General features: G+C 40.4%; 1 protein-coding gene across 3 annotated transcripts in view; it reads right to left on the bottom strand.

Annotated features, from left to right (window-relative positions):
* The window catches only part of kiaa1549la (KIAA1549-like a), a 135609-nt gene that overhangs the window by 7110 nt on the left and 102745 nt on the right, over positions 1–25754 (bottom strand). For all 3 annotated transcript variants that reach the window (XM_041796567.1, XM_041796568.1, XM_041796570.1), the window contains 5 exons: positions 14869–15062; positions 9940–10085; positions 7652–7776; positions 3788–4008; positions 289–421 (listed from right to left, as the gene is read on the bottom strand). In XM_041796567.1, the coding sequence (XP_041652501.1) occupies positions 289–421; positions 3788–4008; positions 7652–7776; positions 9940–10085; positions 14869–15062 (819 nt within the window). The remainder of the gene's footprint in view (positions 1–288; positions 422–3787; positions 4009–7651; positions 7777–9939; positions 10086–14868; positions 15063–25754) is intronic.

The following is a 25754-nucleotide window of genomic DNA, read 5'->3' as shown; positions in this document are numbered from 1 at the left end:
TAAAAATTAAATTTTCTGACTATCTTCAATAATCAATCTCCCTCTCTTTCTCTTTGCAATTCAGTTTCAATTTAAACTTCAAAGTTATAGTGGTATTTGTTCTTATTACTAAGGTATGTTGATTTACTTTTCTTGATTCTGGCACATTTTTCACTGTTCCACTTCCCTAAGTAAGGGCCAAATTAAAAGATAACAAAAAAAAAAAAAAAAAAAAAAAAAAAAAAGGAAGAAAGAGAGAAATTAGACTTAGCCTTCTTCAGATAGTTTATGACATGTCCAGTGACTCACATCGTAACCATTGTTACGGATGCCCCTCCTTGATCTTTCTCTCAACACAAGCAGGTCCATTTCAGTCTCCACTGGGCTTGGGCTGCTCAAAGACTGCCTGCTCCAATAGGTGGGTTCCCGGGGTTGGGAGTATCTGATGGATATGTGAAAAAACAAAACAAAAACAAATTTCACTACACTGCAAGCTCAGTGCTAAACAGCAACTGACCCCTCTTAGGTCAGGAGTTATATTTGTGCCTCAATTCTGAGCGAGCAATGGGAAACTTTGAGCGCAGAAGAATATTTTGTGCAAGCACACTAATCATAACCTGAAATGCCAGATGGGAAAAAAAAAACTCAGAGAGTGACTGGATGAACGGTCTGTCAGTCACATTTACTTTACCGGCCAATCAGAGCAACAAAACACGTGACGTCGTAGGTGTGCGCTGCTACAGAGGAGTAAACTCCATAGAGAACTGCGTAACACAAACCTACTGTTGTACTCAAGACCACACTATCCAAGACCAGAGTGCATCGAGACCAAGACAAGACCAAGACTTTTGGGAATCGAGACCAAGTCAAGACTGAGACCAAGACGAGCCGAGACCGAGACAAGACCAAGAACAAGACCATGAAAATCAATTTTTAAAAAGCATGCCAAGGCTGAATGGTTAAAGAGAGTTCTCCCATTAATTTAAGTTTTCTTGTTAATAAAACTGACAGATAAGAACAAGGTGTCTGCCAAAGCACAACATGCACAGCATGAATCTCAAATCTTAATTTCTTTTAACTTCTTGTTAAAATTAAATCCTTGTATGTATTTAAAAGCCACTGAAAAGTCCAGAATTATTTGAAGAATCTTTGTCAGGTGAATGAGGCCTAAAATAAGTGTTCAGAGGTATTTCTGACCAGAAATAAGATGGACTGATGTCTGAGTTTTTGCAGGTGTCTGACACATAAGGCACTTGAAAAGATTTCCAAGAAGGTAGAACAATCAGGGAGCTAATGGCAGCTGTTCTTTTTTTTTTTAAGATTCATTTTTTGGGCATTTTTGTGCCTTTATTAGATAGAGGAGGACAGTGGATAGAGTCAGAAACAGGGTCAAGAGTGGGGTAGAGACATGTGGTAAAGGGCCTCAGGCTGGATTTGAACCCTGGGCTGCCTGCATACATGGGGAGCGCCTTTAACCAATAGGCCACCAGCTCCCCACAGCAGCTGTTCTAAGTCAAATTACAACATTAAATAATCAGTAATACTTCAACTGAAAGTTACACATGAATTGAAGCTATTTGTTGTTTTAGCAAGTGCTTCTCTTTATTATCACATTAATGAAGTCGAAGAATAGCAGATTAGTGCTGGTCTTGATGCAAAATCCCAGTCTGAGACCGAGACAAGACCGAGTAAAAATGCTCTCAAGTCCGAGACAAGACCAAGACCTTCAAAATGTGGTCTCAAGACCAAGACTGGGTCTCAAATACTACAACACTACACAAACCATGGCCACTGTAGACATGTCAATACTCGACTTTTGTCGTTTTAAAAAAGAAAAGAGCCCAGTGCTGTTCTTTGTTCTTTTAACGAAGAAATGTCATCAAGTTCTGATAAAACTGACGCATCCACGCTAATCTCTTCCGCCATAATTGCACCAGCCTCTTGTTGCTGCTTGTTTACGTCACAACTCTGCCACGCCTGAAAATAGTTGATGCAGTCACTCTCTTACCGGGCCCAGTCTGTTTAGATGGGGGCTTTGCAAGATGGGTTGCCAGTGAGAAACACAGAAACGGGCAAATCCATCTGCTTTGCAAAGTTACACTAATAGTATTTTAAGGAAAACCTCAAATTGAGAAAAGAAACTATGCTCTCTCACAAACTCTTTGTGTGCTCACAGACCATAGCTTGCTCAAACTGTCTCTCTCTCAAAATCTGCCCATTATGTCCATGCTCAGCTTCCCCTGTATACTCAGTTAGCCCTGACTGCAGTGTGCAGATCGGGGTGGAGCTCAATGCCGCTTGATGTCGGCATTTCATTGGCTGAGTTGAGCTTGGGGGGCGGAGCTCAACACCATTCCATTGGCTGAGTTGGAGCTCAACGTCAGCAGGGGGGCGGAGCTCAATGCCATTCCATTGGCTGAGTTGGAGCTCAACGTCAGCAGGGGGGCAGAGCTCAATGCCATTCCATTGGCTGAGTTGGAGCCGGAGTTGAGTTTTTACTGATTTGCGGTATTTAGAAAAGTATTTACTGATTTGGAGTTTATGTAGATGGTCCGGAGTAGATGATTGTAGTCAAGACGCCTTTTATGAAAGTCAGTCGTGATAGTGAAGTCAGCCTCTTTACTTTTAAGATTCGTGCAGCTCTAAACTCTCCTTTTCAATATTAGAGGATGCTACGTTAAAGCACGTCAGAACTTGTGTTAGATGGCGAGAACAGGGCTAAACCACAGGATGAATAAACTCTTTAAATAGCCAGTATAACTCATCACATATCATGTTAACACGTTTCTTAAAAAAGAGCCGATGCTCTAATAAACTCTTCAGCAACAAGTGAAACACAGCTACCTACATGTCTGTGTAACCTGCTGAGAGGATCTCATGCAGTGTCTTTGGATCAAACCAACTATGGGGCAAGGGGTGGATGTTTTTGTGCAAAAGTGCAAAAAATTCTACACAAGAAATAAACTGGTTTACAGCCTGGTTTAAAAAACCAAACATGTCTGTTTAGCTAATGTCTTTGTGTGCTCTCACTGTACAGGGTGGTGAATTTTTTGTACCACAATTGGTTTGATTGAGGAAAAACCTCACTGCGTACTGATTGGTGCATCTCATTTGATTGACAGATAGCCTCACTGGCAGAAGCTACGTTTTTTATCAACCAGAAAGCTAGCTAGCTAGCAGACAGGAGGTCGAGCTTAGTGGGTGGGCTGTTAGGTTGATCTAAGTTCGGTTTGCGATTCAAATATGAAAGCCATCGCGGATTGACTTCAAAAGCTGTTTGAGTCTGCCTATTGTAAAAAGACAGCTGACGTCACACAGGCGTTGTTTAATTCTTTCTACAGTCCATGTTACACCACAGCCACATGTAAGTAGTCTGCGCCTTGGAAGTGCTCAGAAAAAATGCTTTAGTTAGCAGCCAATCAGAGTTTAATGCCCCTCCCCTGAGTTTCCTGATTGTTTGACTTTTTGACACATTTGTAACACTGTGCACAACTTGAGCAAGCATACAGGGGAAGGTGAGTGTGGACATAATGGGCAGATTTTGAGTGAGTGCACTGCCCCCTGAAAGAACCTGAAGTTCTTTGCTCAATTGGAATTTTCCCTCAAAATATGATTAGCACACTTGCACAATACATTTTTCTGCGCTCAAAGTTTCCCAATCCTCACTCAGAATTGAAGAACAAATATAACTCCATAGTCAACAGTTTAAAAAAATTCCATATTGTACGGCTCATGAACTTAGGAACAGACGGATAAAAACTTGAAAATGAGATGGTTTCTATCTCTGTAACCTCCTCAAAGATCATACCTCTTGTGACATCCCGCAAAGGAGGCCCTCTTCTCTTCTGCAGTCATTGGCTCCTTGATCCCATTATCATGCCGACTCTGTCGAGTATCACGATGGCTGTAACCATGACTGCCACTCTCAGACAGGGAGAACTCACCGTACCCCTTCCTTCGAGCTTTCTGACGCAGTTTGTTCCTGTAGTTTTCGATGTCTGATTTCTGTTTCAACCCACCATGATTTGCCTGCAAACATTTCAAGAAGTTTTATTAAAATTTTTATATTTTCCTAGCTCCTTTGACACTGCCAAGCTTGTATGATTTTAATTATGGGGCTTTTCTTTAAAGTTTAGTGCTCAGACAGATACAAGTTTTTACAAGTGCATTAAAGATTACCTTGAAAAATAGAAGGACCCCAGGGATTTTTTCAGATATGTGTTAAAGATTTATGAAGAATTTACAATCACCCTGTGTACTGTGTTAGCCCTAGGGTAATAATTGTAAGAATAAGAGGTGCCTAGATTACAGGAAAGTGATAAAGGGAGAAAATTTGACTATAGAAAGCGCGACATTTTTTGGACTACTAGCTATTTTCATGTAGGTAAAAATTAGGCTGTATGATTTTTTTTTTCTGTTTTTGTAATTATTTTAAACTGAGCATCTGATAAACCATAAGCTAACAAAATAAGACTAAGCTGATGAGTGGTAGAGCAGATTATCTTTCAGTTGAAGGGTTGGTGGTCCGATCTCTTTGGAGTCCATGTCTAGGTGTTCTTTGTCATTAAACTGAACCTCAAATGGCTCCAGAATGGCAACGATCACTTGTGTACTCATTTGTACAATGGTATTTAATTAAAACTGATGCCAGTGTTGGCAAAGTATCCCATAGGTGAATGTGACAAGTTGAAGCACTTTCAGATGCCTTGCTCACATTCTTTTGATGATATCTTTTTTTATTTTGGACATAAGTTGCAGACAGGGGGTCTTTGACATTTTTCATCACAGGAGATTTACTCATTGAAAGACAAAGGAGGTTTAGCGATTTTTCAATGTTTGATGACCTCCTCTGTGCTACTTGACTGTGGCCTGTCAAAACACAAACTTCTACAGAAAACTACCACGCTAGAGACTAAAATTCACTGCCTAGAAGTTAATGTGGATGTAAATGGACGAAGTGAGAATGAAACCACTTTACATTGGCTGAAATCAGTGGACAGAAGCTGGCTAACACACGGCTAACAAGCACAGACAAAGCTACCATGAAACAGGTAGGCTCTGTTCTGTGTATTAAGTAGTGGTGTAAAGATAATCCAGTATGGATTGGTTAACCGATTTTGACGTCAGCGGTCTGAGTAGATCGGTCCACAAAGCCCTGGAAAAATGCAGCAAGAAACGGTCTTTGGACCAATTTTAATGCCAGTGATCGGTTCCCTGAGGCTCTCCTGTTTGTTCTCATAGCCTGTTCTGCCATGCTCTGGCTTAGCGTCTGTAATCTTGCATGACCTGTGGTGACCTTTTACCTCTAAATGATAGTTCTGTTCGCCATTGGTGCTCACTAGGTAGCTGGATGTGTTTCACTGGTCGTTGCCTAAACGTCTTTCAGTTACAGTTCTGCACCTCAGGAAAAAGTCATGGACTTTATATGAAGGAAGGATAACTTTTGAAATGTCTACCCGTCTGTACGCTTTGGAGAAAAGTGATTAAGAACTACAGCAGCTCATTACTCTCACCTGTTGAGACTGCGGAGCTAAAGTTTAGCTAAAATGCTAACGCTAAACGTAGCACAAACAGACCGGAACATAAACACTCTCCTGAGTTAAAACTCTGAGAAGTCTTCAGTCAACACTGTAACAACAGTCCCTTTATTCACAGGGTTTACAACCATAACGTGTTGTTGGTAGTGATTGGTTTGGTGACATAATCAATACATCTGAGCCCACTGATACGATATTAAACAGAGAGGACTTCACTGAGCTGGAGATCAGCTGTTCTCCAGTGAATTAATTCAAGAATGAAAACAATCAAGAACGGTCAGATATACAGAGAAAGGAAATAACAATTGTTCTGCGACACGTAGACTGAATACTCACATTAAGAGGAATTATGAAAGGAAAAAATGTATGCAAAGCTGTTTTAATTTGACTGTTTTCAACATTATTTCAACCCCTTGTTCTCCTGTACTAGCAGACACACAGAGCTCTGTCTATCCAAATCTCCTTGTGACTTTAAATTCATTTTAATTTGTGCTTCTTGTGAAAATTTGATATTTAGTTTGTACAGTTATTGGGATGCTAATGCCGAGGAAGTTACAAGTACAGAGGGGCGAGCATGTACCAGTAAAAACTCATTTTATATAATTTAATATTTATATTAAATCTATCTCCCAATTTAATTTCAAAGACACCTGGGCACCTGGGTGTGATGAAAACTTTCTTAAACATAATTTCAGAATGTTAGCACAGGAGACCTGGCATTTAGTCTGTTTTATAAATAAGATCAAATACACTTAGATTATTATGAAATTATCTTAATTTTTGCAATTCTTTGTTAAAGAAAAAGTTATTTTCATTCTATAATCAGATTGTACTGCATAGGACTTAATCGTTCTGTATTTTAACGAATCGTCAGTAAATCGAATCGTAGTCTGTGAATTGATATTCAAATCGAATCGTCTTGAGAAGGAGAGATTCACACCCCTAGTAATAGGTCTACAAGTAGTAGTCCTCCCTGGAACCACCTTGAAGCAAAGCCAAAGAACAAATCATGTCCCTGGGTAATGGGAGGACATTTAACAGGTAGAAAACAGCGAGCTAAGATATGTGATAAGACTGGCTGGCCTGCACTCCCTCCCAGGCAAAGTGCCTCCTCAACCCCTGGAACTGGAAGGACACAGCCGTGGAAAGCTGCAAAAGGGAGGAACAGCAACAAACCAAACCAACAAACGAACAGATATTCTCCACTGATGAAAGACCCTGGACCTCCTTCAGACCATCCATCCTCAACGGCAGGGTAAGGACTGATAGCATGTCAGACAGTAAAAAGCTACAGGGAAAGCTAAAGCCTGGGCCTCAAACTTTGGGCGACAATGCTATAAGAGACTTACACAGGGTGTGCAGTTAAAACACCAAAGCAATCTGTTTCAGTGCATTACTACAGGACAGTGTTTGTGCATGCATTTTTGTGTATTCCTGACCTGTGTTTATGAAGCATTTCGAAAAGCAGAGTGAAAAACTTGTACATTAATTAAGTCTTTTTTGTCTTTTTCTAGGTACAATTGTTACTACTGCAAATGTATATAACTAGCCCACAAAATTTCAGATGTTACAAATATGGCGCTAGGTTGCTTCATCATTACAGTACAACCAAAGAGCATCTAACATTAGTGAAATACAAACATAAAGTGCAGTATAAATGATTAAGTGGACAAGAGTGAATTTCAAAGAAACTGTGTGCATACAGTTATGACAGTGTGACAGTAATTGCATTGTTGACAGTAATGCTGGCAGTTCAAACACAGGCCCAGGCTCTGTTTAAGCAAGCTCCAGGTAGGAAAGTGCAGATTCCACTCCCCAACTTATATTGCACCAATATATCTGAACACAGTTAAGTTATGTTTTAAATGTCTATCCATACCCATCTAATTTAATAATAATAATAATAATAATAATCATCATCATCATCATCATCATCGATCATCATCATCATCTGTTAGCCTGATTCATGGTAGAATTCCTTTAAAATTGAACTCTCAAGTTAAATTAAACTTTTCTACCCTTCTCAACCACTTCTGCTCTGGTTCAAGCCTCGACTGAATCTCCCCATCTGTCTTTTCAAATTGCAACTTCACTGAGTCCATAGAGTTGACTTAAATAGTTGTGTGCAGTTTTACCTCCCCATTGAGAGCAACAGAGTCTTGACTGTGGGATGAGGAGGATGGGTAAGAGTAGGTTGGCTGGGCTGTCATTGGTTTAATTGTGATAAGACGCAAAGAGCCTGAATGGTCCTCGTATGGATCTGGAAAGCAAAGGAAGGCAAACAGATCAGCAAAAATAACATATAAAGTCAATTTAGTAAGCTGTAATACCTCTCACACAGCCCATCACAAATTCTTACTGTTTCAAATCTCTTCACCAATTTTATTCACAGTTCATAGCTTCTCTCTCCATTAATTTACATTAAGATTGTGTTTCATGCTTTTGGCTGACCTTGGTGGTCAGCCCTACACATGGTTTGTGTAGGGCTGACTGACTGACTGACTGACTGACTGACTGACTGACTGAATGACTGAATGACAATACTTTCCATGTATACAGAGTTGTGCTACGGGCAGGGTTTAGTTGTACTGAAAGCCGTCAGTGCTCCCTCCAGTGCAGTAAATACGTCTGATGTTGCTTTTGCACTGCTTCTGTTTTACTAGAACTGGAGCATGTTTCTGTATGAAATGAGGAATAAAAACAACCCTAAAAGTAAAACTTTTTTTTTTTGGTCTTCTGCCGAACTTCTTTACCATGAGTGTGACAGTTAGGTGGGAAGGGGTTACTTGTTGAGTGAATGCTTGTACACAGTGGCTGCTAGTAGAGTGATTAGCTCAGAATTAGCAACAGCAGCATTTTTGTGAGAACTGGACAACATTTCTTTATTAAAAAAAGCAGAGATGGCAACACTGAGCTTTCTGTGACAGAAAATGTGTTTTTGATCATCTGCCAAATCTGCTTCAGCATGACTTTGTGGGAGTTATGGGGAAAGAGTTAGTTGTTGTGAGTGCTTGTACATAATGGCTATGTACAAGCGTGTGCAAGAGTGATTAGCTGGGAGAGCTGTACTTGGACATTATCATATTTTGCTCATAAAGTAAATTAAACTTGTCGTGAACAACAATGAAATTGTTCTTCACTATGGCAACAGTAAACGACTACTTTGATTCAGGGTGGACCTGGAGTTGCCATGCACTGTTTGCCTAAGTCTGATATAGTTTTGTTTTTATGCCAAAGTTTTGTCCAGCACAGATGGCCCTGTAAAGAGAAAAAAACTGTTTGCTAGATGCTCTCGAGTGTTCCTGTTAAAACTGTCATACATGTAAAAGAACTTGTTCACAATTTAGAATTCTAAAACATTATGTGAACAAGTTCATTCTAAAGGTCACAAAATGTGCAAAATGCACTTTTCAGGCTTTTCCTACTTAAGTATGTACCCCTGGCCTCCCTGGCCTGTCCACAATCCACCCACGAATTAGAACAACACCCCCCCACCACCACCACCACCACCTTTCAGAAAATGTATACTGAAACTAGCCGTTTTCAGATTTTCCCTTCATGATGCCATGTGGGGATTTAGCACCGCCCCCAGGTTCTGTTTGTTCTTCCCGCTTGGAAGAAAGTTCTGCCCTCCTCTCCTGAACCTCCGCTCAGCTGGCTGCTGAGCGGAGGTTCAGGAGAGCCATATCCTTTAAGCCACATCCATTTCCTGAGAGTAGCTGGGTCAGGGGCAGAGTCACACAGCTCATTGACATTTAAAGCCACAGACACAGAAACAACTTGTTCTGAGCAGGGCTGAAAGAGAGGCAAGCAAAAATACCATAGTGGAGTGTTTTCTCTGCAACAAACTTCACAGGCATGTTTGCGGGACCTCTGAGACCAATATAAACTTGTCTTAAAAGGGTAAAATATGTGACCTTTAATCTGTGTGATCTCAGCCTTGAGTTGTGATAGAGTTGAGCACAATCAGTGGGTCCTGGCTGCACCATTCCTGAATATAAAAACCGCATATAGGGTTTTTCAGACAAAGGAAGTCCACAAGTGATGCAATGCTTCTCATGAAAACTAACAAAAAATGCAGCATATTGAGAGTAATTGAGACTGACTGATCAAGAAGTCTGCAAGAAGAATGGGGGTATGTAATTCCTTACGGGTGTAGGGTGTGTTAGAATTTTAAATTTATTTTCCCATCTTAGTGTTGTTGTTTATTTGTGCTTTTTTTCCTTATCATAATTCTTAGAGGGCACATATGTATGGAGAGAATGTTTTTCCCTCTGGTGCAAAAATAAACCATTTTTTCTTTTAAGCATCTTTCCATATTTAGTCCTTTCCCTCGTCACTCCTTCATTCTCTCTGTCCTCTACATTTTATCTACGCCCCTGTATAATTCCTCCTTGGCCCCTCCTTGTCAGCATCTCCTCACCATTTGTGCTCCTCTTGAGAAGCTCCTCCTTGGCATTCTTGATGCTGTTGCTGGTTGGTGGTCTTCGGGCTGATGAGCTCTTACTGGTGTTCAGCTTCCCAGAACCATTGCTTGACATGGAACCATTGTCATCGCTTGGCAACCGCCTTTTGTATCCATGGCAACAATATCAAGAGACAAGGAAGTAAAGGAGGGAGAGGAAAGGACAAGTTAGTCTCAGTTCATACAGAGTGTATCATCTTACAGTTCTACGAGGCAAAATGCTATACATTTACACTCTGTATGAATTTAGAAAATAAATAATTCATATTCATTTTATAAGAAGTTTTTGCAGGCACACTCTCAGTGCTTAAGGAAGGGTTCTTAACTGAGTCAGCAACCCATCTGCAGTTGTTTATTGTTTTCTACCGAACTATGGTAAAGATATTTCTGTTTAAATCAAGAAGTGAACAATATCCACTCCCTCTGTACCATTCCCCCAGGCTACAAGTCACAGATAGCGTCTGTATACGCTGCAAGTGACCAGAGATACAAAGAGATAAATAACCTCCATGATTGCAGTGTTATCTCCACTGAAAAATAAAAGTTGGAGTGCAGGCAGATGCTGGCATACTGTGGTCACAGGGACAGGGGCAGTTTTAGTGACAATGTTTAGATCAATGTGAGGCCCCACCCCTAATATCGCTCACCTCAACTTCTTTGATGACCACCATATGAATGTGATTTAACAAAAGCAGCACAGTGTGCAGTGCACCACTAATAGCAAACTTAACTCCATTCAGTGTAAGATCATCTGCATTATAACCAACATCTGTTAAGTTAAGTATTAGTGAATAGTTTGTTACAGCAAGCTGGACAAACTGCATCGACCTTAGACAGAGAATAAAAAAACAAACGTAATTCTAACGTCTTCTCCAAAAAGATATGACAATAAAGACTCTCTGTTCTTAAATGTTTTTTTCACAAACTAATTGCTTTTCTTTATCATTTTCTGGAGTTCATGTATTCTCCTGTTTTTAGGGTTTCATGTTTTCAGGTACAATGTCATAGTAAATGTATCTGGCCCAAGGTCCCATCAAGAACTTAATGCAGTTAATTTGTATTTTTGCATCAAAACAGTTGTATTACATAGGTTTTTATTTTGTTGTTAAGGTAAAAATACAATTGGCTCTATTTTCAGTATTTTTTTCATCTGAATCATACTGAACTGCAGCAAAACAGGGGTGTCAAGCTCAGGGGGCCGGATTTGCCAGATTTGCTCCAATGAGACGTCTTGGGGGCCAGACGTTTTTTTTTTTTTAGCAACATCTATACCAACATCTATTACCACGACTGATATAGGCTGCTGTAATGTTTATAAATTTAATGATCCAATATTAGATGCAGGTACCATTTAATGAGTGCTGCATGTTTGCACACTAAAGGGTTAATTAGCTACTTTAGAAAGAGAATTTAACTGCAGATAATCTAAACAGGTCAGGCAACAATATACTGTCCTTGTAACATGACAATTTTTACAGATTTTAACGTTTTTAGGACCCACTGATGTTGAATTTACAATATTGAAATATTCATTATAAATATACATTCAGTGTGATTGTTTATGGATTTAAAACAGCAACCTGTCGTCCACATTATTTGATCTGACCCTGAGATTATTCACCTGACCTGGGATCAGTGCAGAGACTGGAGAGGAGACGAGTGAGAGAAAGGAGTGAAAGAGAGAGAGACGGAGACGAGGATCCTGCAGAAATTTATCGCACTGTCTCGCTTTTACTGTTTACAGAGCTGCAAACCCTCACCTGTTGAATGAAAACTTGACTTTTAATGCATGTCTGAGCCCCTAGAGTCGTTCTTCTTCACTCTATCTGAACCCCCCGACATCCCTGCATGCGTGATGAACTGGGGCATCTGTGTGCGTATTTTGGATGCATTTTAGCATGCCAAGAACAAACATGCCGACTTCTCATGTCATAGGACAGCCTGTGTCCAGATTAGGATTGAATGTTCAGTTATTAAGTCATTTAACCGTGAAGAGAAGAATATTTACCATTTAATGAGAGCTGGAGTTAAATATGCCACAGGATTTTTAAACCACGTCCTGTTCAAACTTAAGTGATCAAAACCATAATTTCACTTCTTGATGACATAAAATTAAATCATATGTAAACAGAATAAGTCGAAATTAGTTTGGCATTACAGATTTATTATAGTGTAAGATTCAGAGTAGGTGCCAGACTAAATTCAATGGGGGAGCATTAAGACAACTCTGGGGGGGGGCACAAATTTTCATTCATAACTGATTCTATTCTAGCTATGCATATGTTTGCCAGTTAATAACACAGCAAGTTTCACTTCAAAACATTGCTAAAATACAATTTCACGCGCACAAGGCACTGTGCCACAGCTGATATGGAAGCTATGTCTCTCTCTCTCTCTCTCGCTCTCTCTCTTTTCCTGCTCTAAATCTCTAAATGGTAAACTATGAATAATTTTATTTGTCCTGGGGAGTGTCAAAAACACAAGAGAGCTATAATTGTAAAAAAAAAACAAACAAAAAAACAAACCAAAAAAACAAAACAAGGAAAATTCTTGAGGCCCCCCCCCCCATATGGACGAGGCCCTTGGGCAATTGCCTACCTTTGCCTAATGGTAAAATCTCCTATCTATGGCATAAAAAGGCTAGTGCATACCAACATGAGAACATCATCCTCAAAGAGAACTACGGTGGAAGAAGTATCATGGTTTGGGGCTGCTTTGCTGCCTCAGGGCCTAGGCTGCTAACCATCATTGAGAGGACAATGAATTCCAAATTTATCAAGGTTTCCCTACAGGATAATGTCAGGATGGCTGTCTGCCAGCTAAAGATAAGAAGAAGTTTGGTGATGCAGCAGGACAATGACCCTAAACACTGAGGTAAATCTACTACAGCATGGTTTAAAAAAAGACTATCCACCTTTTGGAGAGGCCCATCAGACCTGAATCAAATAGAGATGCTGTGTAATGACCTCAAGAGAGCCACTCACACCAGACATCCTAAGAATATGGGTGAGCTGAAGAAGTTCTGTCAGGAAGAATGGTCCAAAATTCCTCCTGAACACTGTGCAGGTCTGATTAGCAGCTACCAGAAATGCTTGGTCAAGGTTATTACTGCCAAAGGAGGTTTAATCAGTTATTAAATCCAGTGTTCACTTACTTTTTCAAGAAGCACTGTAAATGTTTAATGGCTGTGTTAAAATATTATACAGTATAATAATGTGTGTAGAATTTGGTTAGGCACATTGTGCTTGTCTAAACTTCTTACTTATATGCAGATCAGATCACATTTGATGACTGTTTAATGCAGAAAACTAAAAAATTTCAAAGGGTTTAGGGGAGAGTGGGGTGAGCTGTGCCAGTTTTTACTCAAAGTGACTTTAAAGTGAGACCATGACAGTAATGCCTCCTACTTAAGTACGTACATGTATTTCAGGATGTGGTGCATCCCTGGGAACAATAACTTTGGATCTGAAATAAACTGTTTAAGAAATATAGCTTTCAGAAAAAAGTGGTCTCTTGGCACAACTTGTCCCCGGTGCAGGGTAAGTTGTGCCTTTGGGGAGAATATGATGGGGTAAATTGTGCCAGTGGTTATTGAAGATTATTGCAGTAAAACAGAACATTTTAATTTCAAAAACTGTAACGCTATATAAAAGCAAGACAAATTCAATACAAAATTACTCATTTAAGTTTTATTTAGATATCATCACCTATTAACTAATGGCATAAGTCATATTTTCTAGTTTTTGGGAAAACACAAAAAACTTAAATACACAATATATGATATTTGTGAATCATTCAATAAAGTGACTTAGGCCAATTTCTGAACATCACATTGTGACTTAAGCCACTTAAAAACTGAATAAAACTGCTCTTTCATATCAGTGCAAACTCAAAACTGAAATCAGTGTTAGCTAAATTAAACAAATGGCAGGTTAATCAAACACTGATGAGGCATGCCATCTTCTAACTTCTCCAGCTGTTCTGGGCATTCTTCGCTGGGTTCTAGGTGTATAGGTCTTGGTGTGTGGTTGTGTGGATTTGTTAGGGTGGGTGTGTAGGTGTGTGGGTCTGGGTGAGAGGGTATGTGGGTTAGGGTCTAGGTCTGTTGGTCTGGGATTTCTGTCTCTGGGTGTGTGGGTCTGCATGTGTGGGTCTGGATTTGTGGGTATTTGGGTCTAGTTGTGTGGGTGTCAGGGTTTGGATGTGTCTTTGGGTCTGGGTTTATGGGTGTGCCTCTGGCACAACTTAACCCAGGCCCTTTGGCACAAATCACCCCAGCCCCACTATTTTGGAAAAACTAGCATGATCCAGCAGTTTAGAGCTAACATCATGATAACTGTATAGACTCATTGTGTAGCCTAATAAAGCACTAAAACATGTGTGAAATGTTTTCAAACTTGTCTATAATTGTTCAGACACGACAATCAAAAAACCTTGATCATAGAAATTTTACTTTGAAAGGCAAAAACATTTTTTTGAGCTAAAATGTGCTTATCTTTCATGCCATGTGTCTCCCTTTTATGCAGGATGAGTAAAATGGATGGCTCTTATAAAATGTGTGGTCACATGACCAATTTCTTCTATGGTTTTCTATAAACAAGGAGTGGCACTACTTCCCCCAGCACAAATCCCCCCACTCTCCCCTACATACTTTTCTTGCCACTGTATGCACCTCTTTGTCTCTTTTGTACTATTCTTTTCAGAATGCTTGAAAAGAAATGGTTTGTATGGTTTGTTAATAATCGTTTGGATTTCACATAATGACATAAGGGCAATGTCTCTCTCTATTTTTTTATCAAGCTACATTATCAATCAAAAAATAAATAAAAAACAAAAGTAAAAGTGCATTTCAACAAACCCCCAAACTGACAAGTGACTGTCGCTTACCCTCCTTTGTGTATGTCAGCAGATGGAGGCCTCTTATTAGCAGTCCCATCCTGATGAACCTTCTTATCCAAGGAAAGTGACAATGGAGCATCTCGCACAGGCAGCCCGAGCACTAGAGTGTCCTTGTTAACAGAAATGGACTCATCACCTGTTCGACACATGTGCTTCTTGGCGTAGTCAAAGCCCTGGACCGGCTGGTAGGAAAATAATAACACATGCCAAGAGTCATTAGATCCTTAGTGTTTACAAGGTCAAGCTATGGCAACTTGTACATTACCCCATTCTGGAGCTGAAGTCTGGAGCTAAAACTTTCATCTGACCATTTGAGAAGGTCACTAAGAAATTATTTCCCAAAATGAACTAATGGAAATGTAATTTATGTATTTTTTGTTATGTTAAATTTTACTATTGGATTGAGGTATTTAAAAAATAATGAGGAATAAAAACAAGCATCACTTTTTAGACGCAAAGTACCTTCAGTTCTTAAAAAAGTATGACACTGTCCAGTGAGCTTGTTGAATTGTGATTATAAAATCCTCACAAAAATTCTAGCTACACATGTTGAAACTGTAATTTCTGAGGTGGTGGATCCAGATCAAACTGATTTTATACCGTCCCGCCCGTCTTTTCTGTCGTGGATCAGAATATTATATGATTCACCAACAGCTACAGTAAGGACTAATAAGACCTCTGACTATTTCCAGCTTCACAGAGGCTGCCAGCAAGGCTGTAGCCTCTCTCCCTATTTATTCGATTTGGCAATAGAACCACTTGCAATTGCTCTACATGCAAATAATAATGTTAGCGGCATCTCAGGGGGGTAGGCTCCACAAGGTGTCGCTATATGCTGATGACCTGTTGCTATATATATCCCGCTCAAAGGAATCTAAACCAAAACTATTAACAATCTTGGACGATTTTGGTCGCATATCCGGGTACGCATTCTATGGATAAGTTGTATGATCATAACTTTAAGACCCTTCTGGAGCAAACGATACAAGGTTTTAGAAAATGGTCGGCACTACCAATCTCGCTGGTAGACCGCATTAATATAGGTAAGATGACAGTTCTGCCCAGGTTCCTCTACTTATTTCAAATGGTCCCCATATTTATACCCAAGTCAACTTTGAAACAATTAGATGAACTAATCTCTTCATTTATTTGGAATAGTTCAAATCCCAGAACGAAGAAAATGTATCTGGAGGTTCCCAAGGAGGCAGGGGGGTTGGGCTTGCTTAACTTTATATTTAACTATTGGGCCGCAAATATTGTAAAATTTTTGTATTGGAAATTTACCTACGAAAACAAAGAGGGTTTAGACTGGGTGCAAATGGAACTTTTGTCCAAACCGATGCCAATTCTTACCTCACCTTTACCATGTACTCAAAATATAAATGTGACAAACCAAGTGGTTAAAGCTTCACTGAAAATATGGCTGCAGTTCCGGAGGCACTTTGGGTTGAAACAGACCAGTGGATTTTTTCCGGTGGCAAAAAACCCTTTTGTCGCATCCTCCGTGATGGATAATGCATTTCAACTTTGGCATAGAAATGGTCTGTTTTTTTTTTTTTTTTTTTTGTGGTCTTTTCACGAATGACACATTTTCTTCATTTGAAACCTTTACAGAAGATCATGGGCTCTATTTTCGTAGACCAGGTGCGGCGCACCTGCCCTGCGTCGCGCCAACAGGGTGTGTCTAGGGCATTTTTCGTGCAAGGCACAGTCTGGCGCAACGCGGCACACCCACGCCTCCGTCCCTCCCACCAGCGCAAGTGGCAAAGAGGGAGGAGAGAAGGCATGAGTGGGTTTAACACAGCCGAGTGTTATCTTCACCAATCAAATGAACTCCTCTCCTTGCCTTTAAATGCGTTGCGGGCAAGGCGCAGTGCCAATTTCACCTCGCCACCACCATGGACGAAGACAGCAGCAGCAGCAGCTCCAGACGGCCAAACTTCTCCCAGGAGGAAACTGATGTGCTGGTCCGGGAGGTCCAAGCTCGCAGTACCAGAATATATTGTAATGCTAACAGACCTCCACAGGCTGATGATGCAACAACTGCCTGGGAGGAAGTTACTAATATTGTTAATCAAGTTTGCCCAGATATTCTGAGAACCGCTGCCCAATGTAAAAAAACGGTTCAATGATGTAAGGACAAGGGCCAAAAAAAAGCTGTCAGAGCAAAGAAGGCACACAGTGGCCATCGGGCTGCACATCAGAAGCCACGATGCGCGTCACCGTGTGGACCATCTCGCGGGACAGATGTAATCTGTTCCTGTGTCATGAATAGGAGTACAAAATTAAGTGACAATTACATCAAACACAGCAGCAGGCTAATCCAGGCATCATGCTTGTGATCCACCTGCATTCCTGCTCTGTCATCGCCAAATAGGAGAACCTTTGGTGATATATTCTCTCCCGGTATCTCCTCCTCGTCCTCCTTGCAATAATGTACTCCATCTTTTTAGATCACGTTAAGAATAAAGATTAAAACAGAGAAATATGGGCAATCACAGGTAAATCCTTCAGACACCGACTGACTTACATTTATTCAGCGAGCGTCTCTCTCTTTTTTCTTTTCTTTTGAATTTCATGAGATTAGAGAAGCTGAATATATACTCTGTATCAGATGCCGTGGCTGTTTGTGGTTGGCTGAGAGATGTGAACTCGTTAGTTTTTATCACTCCCAGCTGCCATCAGGTTGAGTTTCAATTATGCGTGACAAACATCTTTGATCTGACATCAGATGTGACGGGACAATTAATATAGATACAAATGTATATGCTGGTTCAGGCGGTTACATTAAATAGTGGTTGCTGTGATTGTTTATTGCATTGAAATGTGCCTGACACTCTGGAAACCTGCCTGTGAGGTTTTGGTGACGTGTGTGCACTGCACGCCTGTCAGCCAAATTACCACTACACCGGGCGCGCTTCGCCTGTGCTGAGAATAGACCAGGTTTGAGCTGGCGGGCTTTCAGCGCACCTTCCGCGCAGTGTTTTGGCACGAAATTGTCACAGCGCCAAGCTGAATCTGTCGACACCTCCCCCTGGTGCACCACCACACCCATCTCGGCGCAGCCCGGTCTACCAAATTGCCAAATTGCCTGCGCACGGTGGTGCGCCGGACGAAATTACCACTTTGGGGGGTGCACCCTGCGCCACCCTGCGCCACGAAAATAGAGCCCCATGACATACCCAGATCACATATCTTTAGGTATCTTCAGATACGTAGTCTCACAAAGAAATTGTTTCTATCATTCCCAAACCCACCACCTCAGTCAATTAGATGTGATTCTAGAGCTAGAACCCTTTGGCAAGAAACGTATATCCATAATTTATGCGTTGATACAGGGACTGAGGCAGATATCCTGGGATAAGACAAAGACTGCATGGGAAAGGGATTTGGGAGTGGAGCTTTTTCAGGAGGCATGGGAAAAATGTCTAATCCGTATACCTACTTCTTTGCTGTGTGTATGGCATGGGCTGATTCAATTTAAGGTGCTCCACCGCTTGCACTACTCAGCAGAAAAAATAGCTAGAATATTCTCCACAGCTGACCCTGGGTGTCCAAGATGTAACTTTAGACCAGCCTCACTTGGACATATGTTTTGGAGCTGTCCTTCTCTTAACAGCTATTGGGAACATATTTTTAAGGTATTCTCTCATATGTGTAAGCAGAAGATAACACCTGATTTTCATATAGCCATTTTTGGGACAACGCCCCCAAATTGTAACCTCACAAATTTGCAGGCGAATGCAGTGGCGTTCGCATCATTGATTACTCGTAGACATATTCTTGTCAATTGGAAGTCCAACAAAATCTCCATCGTTTGTGCAGTGGGTGTGAGAGGTGTTTTCCTTTTTACCTCTAGAAAGGCTCAGATATAAAATAGGTAGGAAACACAAGAACTTTGCTCTGACCTGGAGCCCTTTTATAGATTTTGTAGAAGGTGCTACCTTCCAGTGTTTTGATTTGAATTATGTATTGATATTCCAAGAATAAGTATGAGAAATCCCTGTTATATCTGTTTACCTATCTTATTCATTTATTTTGGAGCCTGGGGTGAGGGGTGGGGTGTTCTCTGTTCTTTACTGTTCTATGTATGTAATATTTGAAAACTCAAAAATAAACTATTAAGAAAAAAGTATGACACAACAGTTCATTGTCACTTACAGCCTACAGTAATGATCAAAGAACTATCTTATCTTAAAACTATCAATTGTCTTGAATTTAAAGGCAATGCCTAGTTACAATAAAAACATTGTAAAGTGTGGCTATTGTATTTGAGGATCAAACACACAACAGCAGCCAAATGCACAGAGATTGAATATAGTTGATCCATAGAGTTTTATGATATATTAATTACATCTACATTAAGCAACCTGGTGACATGCATTGCTGGCTATAAAGGCTCAGAGAGATGGAGTAGGCAGACTTACAATGTAGCCTTCAAACCATTAGGAGGAAAGGGTTTTGTTATTTTTGTGCCTGACTGACCTAATGTCAATGTCAATTGAGAAAATCCTTAAACTGTTGAGTTAAAATTTTCTCAGCTCAAAGTAAAAAAAGAGAGATCTTCCTTATTATTTAGTTTGTTGGTTATGCTTTAGCTTATGAGCCATGCCCAAGCTGCAAGGCACACATAGGATGTGTGGCTGTACTAATCATTTAACATGCACACTGGAAATATTAAAAAAAAATCATAGGCTCTGCAACCTACACACCACCCGCACAGTAAATGCAACACAAAGTGCCATAAAAAATAGCATATTAAATTCAAGGGTTATGATGTAAAGAAACAAAAAGAAAGCAGAAGATGGGTTTCTATTTAAGCATCCAGTTCTTTATAAAATACTTTTAATCTGCAGAACAGAGAAAGAAATGGAGGAACGCCGTTTTAGGTTACACAACAAAAGAGAAGAAACCCTGAATTTTGCCTTCCCTTTTCTATTTTGGGCAGCTCTAAAATAGGCTGCCTAATGTATTTGTTGATGCATGCTAAATTCTGAGTGCATGTGAGGTTATGCAGCATGGGCATTCAGCTGATGGTGTTGTGAATAATTTATGAGTACTACACACAGCTGTGCCATCATCTAGTTCCATCACACGTGGCTGAGGCTGTGGATGAGTGCTGTGAAAGTAATACACGGACTACAAATGCACACACAAAAGACAGAATGGATAGGGATCTGTTCTTTAACCCTGTCATGAATATGCTGATTGAATATGCACAGATTGTACTCTGTAAAATCTGTTAAATTAAGCGTTAATTTGGTCTTTGGCCTCAAGAAGAAGTTCAAAGCTTAACAAATTTATTAGACCACCTGTCATATTTGTCTCAGAGACCATCCAGCATCATGAAGTGCTTTAATGCAGACTCTTTCATTTTCAGTGAGCTCTCCACGTTTTACCATTTGGAACAGGAATAAGGGAATGATAAAAGTCATGGAATAGATGAAACATTCAGTCATTTTCAAAACAAAACTTTAAATGTTTGCTGTTTCTGATTTTTAAAATATAAGGATTTGCTGTTTTTTCCTCGTGTATTATAGTATACATAGCTTTGGGGGACTTGGACTTTTATCTATACAATAAAATAGGCCTGGAGGCATCACTTTGTGTTCTTGGATATGTAGTCATATTCCTGTTTTAAAGTTTTTTTTTTTTTTTTTTGCTGCCATAAAATAAAAATGCAATCACTAAAAACATGCACGAATGACACACCCTGAAGGGGGACACGGAATACCTCCAGCACTTGAAACCTGCAGCAAATCATCCAAACTGTTAGCTCATAGATTAAAAAAAGAGCAAACAGAGAGAACTTATCACAAAATTAAAGATCCACAGGGAGGTGGGTTAAAATATGACATAGATCAGTAGTGCTCAAATAAGGGTATGCTCACCCAGGGGGCAGGTGAGATTTTAGAAAGGCAGTTTCCATTCAACTCCATCATCACCTAAAAAACAATAGTCTGTTTGAAAAATTTCAGTCTGGTTTCCGCCCTGAACACAGCACAGAAACGGCTCTAGTCAGGGTCACCAACGACTTCCTGATGACAGCTGACACTGGTTCCCCATCCCTCCTCATTCTCCTGGACCTTACAGCGGCATTTGACACTGTGGACCACAACATCCTCCTTCACCGTCTGCACTCCACCATTGGTCTCACAGACATAGCCCTCAACTGGTTCACATCATACCTCACTGACAGAACTGAATATGTTGCTCTAGGACAGGCCAAATCCCACACCCACAGCGTCACCTGCAGTGTCCCTCAAGGGTCAGTGTTGGGCCCCACTCTCTTCACCCTCTATATGCTTCCCCTTGGCCATGTCATCAGCAGGCACAGAATCTCATTCCACTGCTATGCTGATGACACACAGCTTTACCTAAAAACTAACCCCACCCCTTCTGCACCTCTGCCACTATCCACCCTGACCACCTGCCTGGAGGAGATAGAAGCATGGATGAAGCTTAACTTCCTCCAGTTAAACTGCTCAAAGACTGAAGCCATCCTGATTGGTACTCCACACCAGGTCTGCTCATCCTCCATAACCAGCATCTCCTTCTCCGGACAAAACATACCCCTCTCCAAAACAGTCACCAACTTCGGTGTCAGAATGGATACCCATCTCTCTTTCGAGATGCACATCAACCACCTCTGCAAGACATCCTTCTTCGACCTCCGGAACATTGCCAAACTCCGACCCACTCTCACTCTCTCCGATGCAGAAAAGCTCATCCACGCTTTTGTCTCCTCCAGGCTGGATTACTGCAACGCACTCCTCATCGGGATCCCTGGCCAGAGCCTAAATAGGCTTCAATACATTCAGAACAGCGCGGCCAGGATCCTGATGAGGGTGCAAAAGCACAATCACATCACCCCCATCCTCAAATCACTCCACTGGCTCCCTGTCCCACTCCAGATTGAATACAAAGTTTTCCTCCTCACCCACCAGTGCATCCATGGACATGGATATTATTATTATTGGAATGTACAGTTGAAACCAGAAGTTTACATACACTATATAAAAAGGCACATATACTTTTTTTTTCTCACCGTTTAACATTAAATCAGATTAAACTTTTCCTGTTTTTGGTCAATTAGGATTACCAAAATTATTTCTATTTGCTAAATGCCAGAATAATGAGAGAGATCATTTTTTTTATAAAATTTTTTATTATTTTCTTGAGAGTCAGAAGTTTACATACATTTCATTAGTATTTGGTAGCATTGCCTTTAAACTGTATGACTTGGGTCAAACATTTTGGATATGCTTTCACAAGCTTATCACAATAGTTTTCAGGAATTTTGGCCCATTCCTTCTGGCAGAACTGGTATAACTGAGCCAAGTTTGTAGGCTGCCTTGCTCACACATGCCTTTTCAGCTCTGCCCATAAATTTTCAATGGGATTGAGATCAGGGCTTTGTTATGGCCACTCCAAAACATTGACTTTGTTATCCTTAAGCCACTTTGTAACCAGTTTGGCAGTATGCTTAGGGTCATTGTCCATTTGGAAAACCCATTTGCACCCAAGCTTTAACTTCCTGGCTGATGTCTTGAGATGTTGCTTCAGTATTTCCACATAATGTTCTTTCCTCATGATGCCATCTATTTTGTGAAGTTCACCAGTCCCTCCTGCAGCAAAACAACCCCACAACATGATGCTGCCACCCCCATGTTTCACAGTTGGGATGGTGTTCTCAGAATTGCAAGCTTCCCCCTTTTTTCTCCAAATGTAATGATGGTCATTATGGCCAAAAAGTTCAATTTTAGTCTCATCAGACCACAGAACATGTCTCCAGAAATTAAGGTCTTTGTCCCTGTGTGCATTTGCAAACGGTAATCTGGCTTTTTTATGTTTCTTTTGGAGTAATGGCTTCTTCCTGGGAGAATGGCCTTTCAGCTCATGTCGGTACAGGACTCGTTTGACTGTTGATAATGACACACTCTTACCAGCTTCAGCCAGCATCTTCACAAGGTCTTTTGCTTTTGTTCTTGGGTTGAGATGCACTTTTCGGACCAAAGCACGTTCATCTCTGAGACACAGAACCCGTCTCCTTCCTGAGCGGTATGATGGCTGGACATTCCCATTCATTCTAATTAACTCAAATGTTGTCAATAAACCTATCAGAGTCTTCCAAAGAAATGACATCATCATCTGGGCTTTCCCAAATTGTTTAAAGGCATAGTAATCTTAGTGTATGTAAACTTCTGACTTTGAAGAAAGTACTAAAAAATGTCTAAAAAAATTCTTTTCTCATTATTCTGGCATTTAGAAAAATAGAAATAATTTTGGTAATCCTAATAGACCAAAAACGGGAAAAGTTTAATCTGATTTAATGTTAAACGGTGAGAAAAAAAAAGTTTATGTGCCTTTTTATATAGTGTATGTAAACTTCTGGTTTCAACTGTATATATATATATACACACATACACAAATATACTCAAATGTATATATATATACAGTGCTTAACAAATTTATTAGACTACCTGTCTCAGAGACCCTCCAGCATCATGAAGTGTTTTAATGTGGACTCTTTCATTTTCAGGAGGGAGGGGTAAGGGACAGGGTTTTCCAGATGAGGCGGGAATGACAGTGATGTCCACTTGTCAGAGAGAGACACAGACAGAGTCCCACAGCACTGCTGCCTCATAGCGATCTTTTAAAGTGGAGGAGTTTTTCCCTCCAGACTCCCCTGACACAGGCTAAAGTGTGGTGGCGGACCATGGTGGTTCTGACCTGTTCGGGTCGTTTGCTCCAGCAGCGATGTTACTATAGCTGGAGCGCTCAGAGCCGAAGCAGTGCAGGAGAGGATGGGAGTGGTCTCTGAATGGTAAAGTCAGTTAGAGGCGGTAAAGTTCTACCTTTTATTTAGAGTTTGTGATGTAGAAACCGATGGTCGGTTTCTATGTCACATAAGCCCCACCTTTTCAGAAAAGATTTTTCAAGGCAGATGTCCTTTTGAGCTAATTAAAAGCTGTAAAATCCAGATTTTTTTTATCAGTTTGGTGCAAATTTCAGCTATAACACCAACATTGATGTGTTTTATTATAGTTCAGTAAATTACCTCAGTGTTCACTACCTCTTTAATTACTTTCCACTCCTGGTTTGATCATCACTGATGATGAATGTGGAGGGTACAGTGGAGAATCTCTGCTGGGATCCCTCGATGTCCTTCACTCGTTTTCCATTAAGGCTCATTTATGCTCTATGTATGTTCCAAATGGATCTGTGTGTTTTATAACCATCACTGCTCTGTACATGCATCTGTTAAGTTGGAGTGGACATTTAAAAATGAGTCCACTAGAGGTCGCCATCTGTCGTGGAGCTACACAACTCATTTGTCGCCTGTCCATCCCATGGACTGTGGAAGGAATGGTCCATCCTCTGCCCAGCCTTGCTTTTTTGTTTTTCCCTGCATCTCTGTGCCCAGGTAACTTAACATTATGCATTATGTTCCCATCTTTCCTTTGTCACCAAATGGGAGGAAAGCAGGGAAGAAAGCTGCTGTGGTAAGTGGGTTCCTCTTTTTTTCTTCTCCATTTGACGCTCCAAATCTAAACAAGGTCAGCTTTAATGCGTCAAGGCAGTCTGATACATAACCACAACCCTCATTTCCACATACCAGAGGTGAAAGTCATTGTTTTGCAAGTCTTAAGTAAGTCTCAAGTCTTTAATCTCAAGTCTCGAGTCAAGTCTCAAGTAAAGATGTGCTATTCGAAGTCAAGTCTCAAGTAAAGACAAGACAAGTCAAGTCAAGTCCGAAGTCATAGGCATTTTCGAGTCCTTACAAGTCATAAGCACTGTTTACCAAATAAAATGCCATTTTAACAATGTAACAAGTTATTAAATTTGACAAATACAATGAATACATTTTGAAATGTTTCATTTTCTTAAATAAAATAAGACCAGTGTGACAGAACTTCATGACACAGAAAAAGAGTGCTGACATAGCATTCAGGATATAATCGGTGCTAAGCGGTCCACCAACAAATGAACTTCTGAAGACGTTGTACAGTCATTTTAACTCATCTAATGTGAGCGTGTGTGTGTGTGTCTGTGCATTGAGTGTGTGTATATGTATAGGTGTGTAGGTGGATATATAGAGTTTGTATGTGTTTGTAAGTGAACATGTTTGACTGGTCAGCATTAGGTTTAAGGTCTTATAACCAGTTCTTAACCTCAAGTTATGTGTTATGTGTTAAGTTACAAGACCTCAAGTTATGTGAACACAATGTCTGCCTCCTAGTGAATAAACAAAAAAAAAAAAAGAGCTGATGAATCATGGGTGTCTGTTTGGGTATTTATATTTAATATTTTGACATTTATTGTAGTTCTGTGACTCTGTTAACTTAAAGTTATGCTTTCTATTTTTTTCCTCTCATTATTATTGCTTTTAGCTAAAGGGGGAGGGCCCTGCCTCACACCTGCTGCTCCCCCTCACAAATCGTTCTGTCCTGCCAGTTTGTTGCTTTCATTTTTCTGTTTCGGCCCTTTTGACAGTATTTATCATTAGTACATTTAAGATCAAATAAAACACCCACGTTTGGACAAGTTTTACTCAATTTTACATTATTTCAAAATGTGATCCATGTGTGTTTGGCTCGTTGATGATGATGCGCATGGCAAAAGTCATCATCAAATATGAATATGGGAGAGCATCGGCAGGGAGTAACTGAAGAAATGTGTTAAAACAAGGGCATTAGAAGCTTCACCTTGAACATAAGACAGCACACTTCCAAGAATTAACTTAATGAAGAGACATGCCATCAGCGGACTTCCTCTGTGCTCTTTTATGCACATTCCTCTGTCCAGCACGCATCCAACGGTAAGCAAGTTTTCATTTGAATTTGGCAGTTAAAGTCTGTCTTCTTTGTGTG

The sequence above is a fragment of the Cheilinus undulatus genome, linkage group 9 (assembly GCF_018320785.1).
Source record: "Cheilinus undulatus linkage group 9, ASM1832078v1, whole genome shotgun sequence".
NCBI lineage: Eukaryota > Metazoa > Chordata > Actinopteri > Labriformes > Labridae > Cheilinus > Cheilinus undulatus.
This window is presented reverse-complemented; position numbering and strand designations above follow the sequence as displayed.